At 36.6% G+C, this 10,006-nt stretch overlaps 1 protein-coding gene across 1 annotated transcript in view; it reads left to right on the top strand.

Annotated features, from left to right (window-relative positions):
- The first annotated feature begins 2,948 nt into the window (after nt 1-2,948).
- LOC148019518 (protein PHLOEM UNLOADING MODULATOR-like) overlaps nt 2,949-10,006 on the top strand; it is a 31,476-nt gene continuing 24,418 nt past the window's right edge. The window contains exon 1 of the mRNA XM_087701012.1: nt 2,949-3,457. Within this exon, the coding sequence (XP_087557138.1) occupies nt 3,120-3,457 (338 nt within the window). The 5' untranslated portion in view covers nt 2,949-3,119. The remainder of the gene's footprint in view (nt 3,458-10,006) is intronic.

Here is a 10,006-nt window from a genome sequence, read left to right as displayed (position 1 = left end):
GTTTTCCCATGGGGTCAAGATGACAACCCTTCTCTTGGCTTTAGCCTTTGTTACACACATGGATCTAGATTTGTACTAGACGGATGTTAAGATGAATTTCTCACAAGGGAATGTGCATCAGGACATCTATATATGTGGCAACCTAAGCGCTTGAGGGCATCTATATGTACTAGCCTAAGGGCTTTGAGGAAAAGGGTAGAGAACACCTAGTGTGCAAAGTTGAGGATAAGTCTTTATGAACTTAAGCAGACACCTAGGGAATTATGTCATAAGTTTGATGCCCTTATGTATTCATAGGGTTATTCTTGCAATGATATGTATCCATATCTTTACACAAAGAAGACTTATGATGGTAGCCTTATCATTTTCGAGTTATATATTGATTGTTAGGAGTGCTCATATAGAGCTGGATGCTTTGAAGACTCCGCCCAAAAAGAGCTTTAAGATGAAGAACATGGGGCATGTATCTCACATACTTGACATACTCATTACACGTAATCGCTCTAAGAGATTCCTCTACTTGTCATATAAGGAGTACATTCACAAAAGTACTTGCATGGTTCCATATGTAGGGTGGTAAGCCGATTGGCACCCCATTACTTTCTCATGTAAAGGCTAGTCAAGTAGATTGTCCCTAGTTAGAGATGATGAGAAGGCTGAGATGGCCAAGATTTTGTATGCATCTGTGATGGGCAACTTTATGTATACCATGATAGCCACTAGACCTAACATAGCATTTGTAATGGAAGTTGTGGCTCATTATATGGTGACAAGTGGGTGGCAACACTGGGATGTCATGAAGGGTATCATGTGATACCTTACGAACACTACAGATTTGTGCCTTTGCTATGGTAACCAGGACATTGGAGTCATGGGTGACACATACTTTGATTATGTAGGACATGCAAATAGTAGGAAGTCCATCTCTGGCTATGTCTTACCTTTGTTGGAGGTCTTATTTCTTAGATGTCTAGGGTGTCGAAATGCACTCATTGCCTTATCTACTACCCATGCATGGTATACTGTAGCCATTGAGGTTTCAAGGAGACCCTATAGTTAGGCCGCTTGGTTGCAAACCTTGGTATCACACATATGAATTCCACATTACATTTGTTTTTATATGTGCCATCTAGTTGACATGTGATTTGGTCTTTCATGCAAAGACTAAGCATATTGAGGTAATTACCACTTTATAAGAGATGTGGTTGAGGATAAGCAGATAGAGTTTGTTAAGATTGCTACCGATGAGAATCCTGCAAAATTGCTTACTAAAAGTCTCCCAATGGAATGTTATGCATTACTTTGGAAGATCATGGGAGTAGAATGAGATGATATTTATTTCTCATCTTGTAGTACTTATATGTACACTTTGTACTTTGTTACATTTTTCTTATTTTCTTCACACTCAAGCACATTCACTTTTAAGTGGGAGATTGTTGGGGGTTAAAGGCCGCCTATACCACTATGTACTTAGTGCTTGCACACTTGTACTCTGAAGGTGGTGTGTCACTATTATTTATTCTTACTACACCCTTATAATAAGTGAAGGCAGGTCACACATTGTGACAATTGGAGTTCCCACATTCTCTCTCTCTCTCTCTCTCTCTCTCTCTCTCTCTCTCTCTCTCTCTCTCTCTATCCAATCACTATAGCTCTTATTTCCGCTCATGCTCTCACTCTTGCTCAACCCTTCCAACTTTCACAACTTGGTTGCATGTCCATGAGTGCATGATGTACATGCATGACCCCTCTACTTGTTCCTCATTGTTGTTGTGCTTGGGTTTCCTTTTTAATGTTTTGAGTGATCGATCTAAATCCAAATTATTGGTATAATGTTACACGAGCAATGCCTTGAGAGTGAGTAGAAATGGAAGTCATGCACAAGTCTCAATGCTCTTAGCTTCATTCCCCTTCATTTCTTTTGTCAACCCATAACTACCATTTAAGGATTATGTGCCCCCTTGTCCTTTCATGATAGTCCATGTCAAAACCTTGGCCCACCATCTCCAAATTGTTTTATGACCTGCTACCCTAGCTTTACTAAAAGTTGTAAATCCAAGCTACTTTTCATGTGGTCAATAGTAAAGATCACATTTCCAACACTTGGGTATAAAAGATACAATATTGTCTTTTGAAGAGGAAATCTAAACCTACTTTTTATTGATATTAATATGAGAAGGGGACCTTGGAAAATGTTAGAAATGGAAATGTTCTTTTGAAGAATAAAGTTTTTCATCTCTTTTTGTGGGATGAATTGTGAAATATCTTGAGAAAGGTTCTACAATCTTTGAAATCAAGGCCTGTTGTGCCATTTGCCTTAGTAGCTACTTCGAGGTTGTCAATCCCATGAAAGGGTTTCATTAAATTGAATTGAATCTCTTACTTTTATTAACAAAAGGCTGGGGGGGGGGGGGGGACATGCCACATGGCGAGCACAGAGACGTGCCACGTGGCACACACAAAGTGCCACCACCAAACGTGGGGAGGCGCTCATTGAGCCCTAGCGACCCGTGCTTGGACCTCGCACCACCCACATGCATGAGAGAGAGAGAGAGAGAGAGAGAGAGAGAGAGAGAGAGAGTTATGTTTTATGAAAATAAAGAGTTACGAACATAGACATACACATATTTATGAAAAAGAGAGAGTACATTAAGATGAGAAAGGAGAGAGAAAAACTGAAAAGGAAGGAGAGGGATAACATGGAAAAGATGACAAAGGAGAGAGAAAACACAAAAAAGATAAGAAAGGAGTGATAAAAAGAAAAAGGAAGGAGAGAGAGAGAAGAAGAAGAAATATATTATATATCATGTTAACAATATTAACATATATTTTATGTGTCAATATTAACATATACCAATACATTATATTATTATTAAACGTAGTATATATATGTGTGGACATAGGGAAGAGAGAGAGAGAGAGAATATGAGCGCCTAGTTACAAATTATAAGGTGAGAAGATGGGGGTGGAAGGTAGCCGCGAGGCACGGAATAAGCTATGAAACTTTGGTACTTTGTGTTATCAAAATACGATCACCATGTTCGGAGCAGAAGAGCATTGTCAAAACCCAGGCAAGAAGAGCGAGCTCGCTTCTTCTGAAAGGGGGAGAGAGAGAGGGCATGACGCTGCGGCGACGGCGGGGCGATGATGATGGGGAAGAGCAAGGGAGGAAGCAGAGCAGCAGGAGGCACCTGCTGGGTGTGTTAGCGGTTGGCTACGTGGCGTTGGACTATCTGCGCGTGGATTGGGCAGATCTCCATGGCAAGGCACAGCCGTGGCTGTGGGGTTCCCTAGCGCTGCTCGTCGCCCTGCGGGCCCCTTTCTACCGCCATTGGTCCAAGGAACTGCGCGCTGCCCCTGCTTTTGCAGCCTGCCTCGTATTCATGCTTTCTGCTTTCTGCATCGAGGCCATCGCGGTGCAGTTCGTCACCAGTGTCCTCGGCCTCTCTTGGCACTGGTAATAATAATAACTCTTCCTCATTCTATTTTCTTCCTTTTTCTAGAATGTAGACCTTCCAGACCCGGACGCCCAATGTACACGTTGCGGAATAGACTTAGATTTGGCGGTCTGCTTTGATTTCTTTGTATGTTGGCCGGGAAATAAATCAATCTGAAATTGCAGAAACGTTTCTGGTGACGCCTTGTGTTTTTTCAGTTGACGTGAGACATCGCACAAACTGTCCCAATGACAATTGGAAATAATTCTTTATGTACACAGCTCCTTTCGCTAGCCTTTTGCCCTTTGCACGGTTGATCTAGCCAACAAAACCACATTCTGCTGTTTTGGAACAGGACCTTATTGCTTGTTTAATCTTCCACAATTGAATGCTGTCAGTTATTGGTGTTGATAACATCATGACCAACGATCTTCTCACATTGCTGTCTTTAACAATATGCATACGGATGATGTACAATGCAGGTTGAGACTTTCACCTTAAAAGTATAATCGATTCATGACTCAAATACAAACCTGGTATCCCTAGATCGTCTCAATCTATCCATACCCTACCAAGCGAGCAGACTTATTTGAAGGTCAAGTACACAGTCACTCTAGGTCCAAGAATTGAAAGGGTGCCCCAGTTTCCATTTTGCAGAAAATGGTCCTTTTAAAATTTCATGACATCCCGAAACATCCACAAAGATAATATAACACATGCATTAATATCTTAACATTTTAGTGCATGGATGGCAACGACTCCACATGTATTTTGTGGGGAATCTCAATCTCTGTATAGTTCCTCTTACTGGGCCTAAAAAAGACATCTTCATTCACTCCTTCATTGTCATGTATTCTTCTTGTATGGGTGCTCACTTTGACTGGGCTTTTACCTTGATATCTTTCAGCCTCATTGGAAACTAACTCTTGTATCATCCTACCATTATAGAGTTACTTTGCTGTTGTCCTTAATGATAGTGACTCCTCATTTCTCTTGTATAAGTTTGCCATTGAGATTGCCATCATTGTTATGCTATTCGTTTGTCATGCTTTTAAAATTTAGACATGAGATTTCTCCTTTGCCTTTGTTTTTGATCTTGAGAATATCTTGTTTTGACTCCTTGGATCTTAAATTTGAATATTCATTAGGCTCATGCTTTGGGCTCCCAAATTCTAATCTTGCATGCGCTAAGTGTCATTTATAACAAAATATAATTCTTGATCAAAGATGAAAATAGATCAAGGGCTTGAAATGACTTAACTTGCAACTCATATAGGCTTTGTAGTAAATTTAAAGTCTTGAATCAATGTCAAGTTGCTTGGATTCATGATTAACTGAAAGGGCCCATCCCATGAAGACTATCCAAGGTTGGTGCTTTTGTAGTTGCCTTCATGAGTGGATTGAATGCTTATAATTTAGGAAGCAGTTTTAACCAAGAGTTGCTCAAAATTTTTAACTTTTGGGAGATTTTCACCAGTGGTTAAAAAAAAATAAAATTAGTCTTATATAAGACTTAAGCAAATATATATGGAAAGCATTGCTTATTTTTTAATGAGTAGAAATCTCGAGTCGATAAGAAACTTTATTTATTTTGTCAAGTACTTTGAAAAGATCAAAGTATTTATCGGAGAGCTTTAAAAAATATATATTTTGATTAAAGTCTTGTTTTATCTTACTTTGATTAAATTTCAATAATATATATTAATCAATTTCAAAAGCCAAATGTCTTTTTTGTTTGTTTGCTTGCTTCTTTTGTCGCTCTTGGATAGCTTTGATAGTGGTTTAAACTCAATCCATTGTTTTTTAAAATTTTGAAGTAAACTTATTAGTAGACTACAGTAAGAATCTTTAGTAGTATAAATGATTAAAAGAGGAATCACTTTACCCTGTATTATCTCATTTGGAGCTTTTCTTGTGAATGAGTATTGTATTATTGTAAGCAAACACTAACAATGGAAGATATTTTTTCCATTGTAAGTTATGCTTACTAATATAAGCTTTCAATATATCCAAAAAAGCAAGGTTCATTATCTTCATTTGATTATCAGTTTAAGGATGAAAAGATGATGAGAACTTTAAAGTAGGTTATTAAATTTTGAAATGAAGTATGTCAAAAACTACTTGTAAATTTAAAATCTCTATCTGAGATGATTTTTTAGGCATGTCATGTAATTTAAAAATATGTTAAATAAAAAGTCTTATAGCTTATGATGATTTTAATGTCTTATGATATGAAATAAAATGTGATTGCTTGCTAAATCTATCAATTATGATTTAAGTTATATCATGACCTTGAGATGTTCACGGAGTATCTGAGACAAAATCATAGATTCCTATGGAGGATTAGTGCTTAAAAGAGGTTGTAATAATCTTGGGGTATTTTTTTGTAATACTTGGATTTTTGAGATGCTACATAAACCTCAATGAAGTTGTGCTTATCACTTTGTAGTATTGACCAATGAAAAAAACGTTCAATTGCACTTAAAGTTGTTTTTATTTTTGTGACTTGTGTAAGGAGGTTCATGACTTTCTTTAAATACCTATTGTCAAACAAAAAGAGAGCAATACAAAGATGATTATTTATAAAAAGGTAAATGCCTCTAATGAAAAAATTTGGATGAGAATCTTGTTGTCATAAATTGTCCTAAATTATTTTTAAATCAGTATCTTGGCCATAAGTATTTCTCATTGCTTGAAAATCTTCATGATGAGCCATTATAATAGTTGTAGTGTGAGACATTTTAGAAAGTATATTAGTGATTACATTATATTTTTAAGGGGTATACATAAATTGAAAGTAAATAATATATAAATAACTTTTTTATATTGCACGTTTATCTTATAAATGCTTTCGAGTTGTGAAATACTTTAAGCTCTGGTGATCAATTTTTAAAAGGAATTCATTGCTTAAAAGATAAGGCTTTCATATCTTCAAAGCCTAAGTTATAGCTAAGTACTCTATTTTATAAATGTTATATATTTTCTTCACTTAGATGATAGTTTTAAAAGGCTACGAGATGGTTTTTTATTTAAGAATTATGCTAATACAATTAGATAAGCATTCACTTTCATTATAAATGATTTTATAAAATCTGAAATGATAAAAATAGGTCTAAATGTAAGGATTCTTTTCAGCTTTGTGAAATTAGTGTTTTTATTCGTCTTTCATTGGAAAGAGCTTTTCTTCTTCGTAAGTTTGTAAAGAGAGGAGAAGTCATAAATGCTTGATGAAGGAATGGTAATAGATGTATAAAAGAAGAAAAATCACATCTCATGCACATTACGAATATTAGGTTGCTCGTGGTTTATCTTGATCTTTTCAGAATTCATTTGAGTCTCTTTAGAAGAGATGATATGCAAGATAATTTATATAAAAAATTCACTATTTCTACTATGTATCAAGGCTTTGTTTTGTCGAAGTAGTTATAGAACAATCTCTAGGTAGATAATATTCATATAGTGGTCTTTTAGTCTTTCTTGGGAAGGTGGATGAGGAAGATTTTTTGAAAAACAATCTTATACTTTTTCAAGAGCTTGGATTGCTCTCAGTTTTCAGCATTGATATTATCTTCCATATCATTGATATAAAGTAAACAATATTAAACACAATTCTTAATTGCTTTGGAGACTTACATATGGCTTACCATAGATTTGGTGTCACTAGATACTTTAGCTTGGATTTCATACTTTTTGCCTTTATTGGTGAGTTTTACTTTATTTTTTTGAAAGAAGATGACTGAGTCTACCCTATGATTCCAAGGCATTTCAAGAATTACGTTACTATTATTAAGATTTGTGATACAAAAGATATCTTAGTCGCTGTAGTCTTGGATTTGAAATTTGAGCTTGTCAATGTAAGATATTACGGTCTTCATTGTATGACCTTCATCGGCATTGAAAACTTAGTGACTTTTTGTTGGAGTCTCTATTTCTTCATTTTTTAATCCAAGCTATTTAGCTAATTACAAGAAAATGAAGTTTCCATCGCTTCAAAGTCTATTAGAAATAGTGCTTGCGTATCTTTTAGTTATTCCTAAGCTTTTAATAGTTTGTGCATCTTTGGATTGTGGTTTGTATTTTCAACTGCATTATTGATAGCATTGATTATCATCAATGACTTGAGCTTGTTATCAGAGGCCTTACTTTGTCCTTTGTTTGGACATTGCTTTGCTATGTAGCTTGTTTGTTCACATTAAAAACTTTGTCTTTATTTAATAAAGTGCTATTTTTCTTCTTCAGAAAGTCTTCAAAAGTAGCTCCTAAAACCTTTTTGTATAGTCATCAAATGACTTGTCTTTTCTTTCCTAGAGTCGATCCCATTTAGTTTTTCTCTCTCTTTTAAAATGAATAGAAAGAAATTAGTCTTGTATTATGTAAACGGAGGATTGCCATGATTTTGGGGCAGAATGATCATATTTCAACCATGTCAACCATGTGTGGGCTAGATTGGCCAAATGTAGCACTACAAACTCAATTATTTCTGTTTTTAAAATACTTATCATGACCATATAAAATTTGAGATTGATGATTGGATTTAAAAAAAAGATTAGGATTTCATAAACCATCATATATATTAAATTTGACATTTGAGATAATGGCTTAGTTTTCTTTTTCTTATGCATTTATCCATGCTTGGATCTTGAAGTTGAAGACGATGAAGTGGTTGATGGGGATGAAGATGAAGATGAGAGTGAAAAATGTTGATATCTTCGCTAATTATGAGGTCTTTCATATGAGGAATGACTCTTTGTCACTTGATGAGGATCCATTAGAAAGGACATAGGATGACTTTGAAAAAGAGGATGAGCTTTGATGTGATTTCGTTCTCTGTCTTAAAGTAGAATAAGACCTTTTATTTGTTCCTCTATGCCTTCTGGAAGTAGTTGGGCTTCTTGATCAAATACTTGCATGGTTTCTCCTTGAAGCAACGAGTAGTTATTGAGAAGTGGTTACTATTGACTCGGCTTTGAGGTAGATTTTTGCGGTGATTATGGATAATTCTCACTATCTGATACAATGGACCTATGTGGTGTTTAGTCAGCATCTTAAGCTTGTCTTCTTCAGAAAATAGATGAAAACCGTGCTCTAAGGTCAATGAATCCATTCTTTAGTAGAATAAGACAAATATATCTAATGACTTAAAAGAAAAGAGGGAGTTAGAGCGCTACTATAGAAATACTTAAGTACAATGACATAACGTTGGTCAAACAACTTTGTGCCTCTTTGAAGTTTTTCTTTACTTCTTTGTGCCATGAATTTAATATACATGAAAATATTGTTAGTTGGTATTTTATGACCCACTAGTAATCCAAGATCCAAGAATGAATACTTTGAGATTGAATGTGATAATTATTTAGAAAATTGCAGTAATAAACACTTAGTTAAAATTGATTGGAGAGTGAATAGTAGTTCACACTCTCACAAGATCATATGTAAGATATATATGTACATACATCCTTAGTACGCAATAAAAACAACTAATTTCTTTATAAGATGAGAGTAGAAAGAGTCCATGCATTTCTTGATTACAATTTTACTTAAGGTTATAGCAAATTGGTAATGAAAAAGACAGATACAACGAAAGCCCTTGCACGTGTTGCTGTATAGGGATAGTGAGAGTGCTTGGCTAGTAGGTGGGAGGTCAAAGATAGAAAAAAGTTGTGGAGAGGACCAATGTGATGGTTGCCCTATTGATAGACTGCTCATAAATATGCACATGATGTCAAAAGATGGCGTACTAGCGAGACAGTAGGGTTTGCAGAGAGGAACACGGAGTGAACTCGGCAAACATGGAGAAGAGAAGAGAAGAGAGGAGAGAAGAAACTCTGATGAATGGAATGATGAAGCTCCGAATCATGGGGTGAATGTGATTCAAGGGAACAAGGGTGTCGTAGCACAAGGAAGATGATGAAGACAGCCATGAACTACGAACCGCAATGTCCTCCTGAAGGGGTGTGAGGGTAGTGGAGAGGTTGGAGAGAAGAGGTGACGGATTGAATGAATCAGCCGTGAGGAATGAATGAGAGAGTGGCCTATAAATAGGTACAATCAGTCTAGGATGGCGCCTCTTTTTGGGGCTGCAAACCCTAAACACAAATCCTAAACGCAAAACGTAGGTGAAGGGTTTCTCAACACCCTCTCTCAGGCCCAAAAAGGGGAACAAGAGGAGTGAGGTGGAGATGGAATGCTATAGGCTGAAAAATGCTCATGCAACAGGTGCCATTTGGATAGTGTCCCTCGTGGAGAAATTGTTCACTTGCCTAAGCGCCCTAGTACAAAGATGATGAAAACATGCAATGTATAGGAGGTAGAGTATCCCTAAGATCCAAGATTTCCATCGGAAAGGGAACCTGCAGCAAAGAACAGTAGACAGAGTGAAGTGGAGAACCCGAAACTCAATGTCGGGAGAGAAGCCACTAGCTTTGTGCATCCATGCTGGAAGGAATATGAAGGCCTCGTCACCAAGTCGCGGCTGAACCTCAGAGGTCCCGATCTAGGTGGTACCTGAAGATCTTGGGTATCAGTAGAAGAGATGACTGGTCGAAGATAGCCACCCCAAGAAAGTAGAG

The sequence above is a fragment of the Lygodium microphyllum genome, chromosome 19, assembly GCF_053477565.2.
Source record: "Lygodium microphyllum isolate KBCC chromosome 19, Lygodium_microphyllum_v1.1.10, whole genome shotgun sequence".
Taxonomy (NCBI): Eukaryota; Viridiplantae; Streptophyta; class Polypodiopsida; order Schizaeales; family Lygodiaceae; genus Lygodium; species Lygodium microphyllum.
This window is presented reverse-complemented; position numbering and strand designations above follow the sequence as displayed.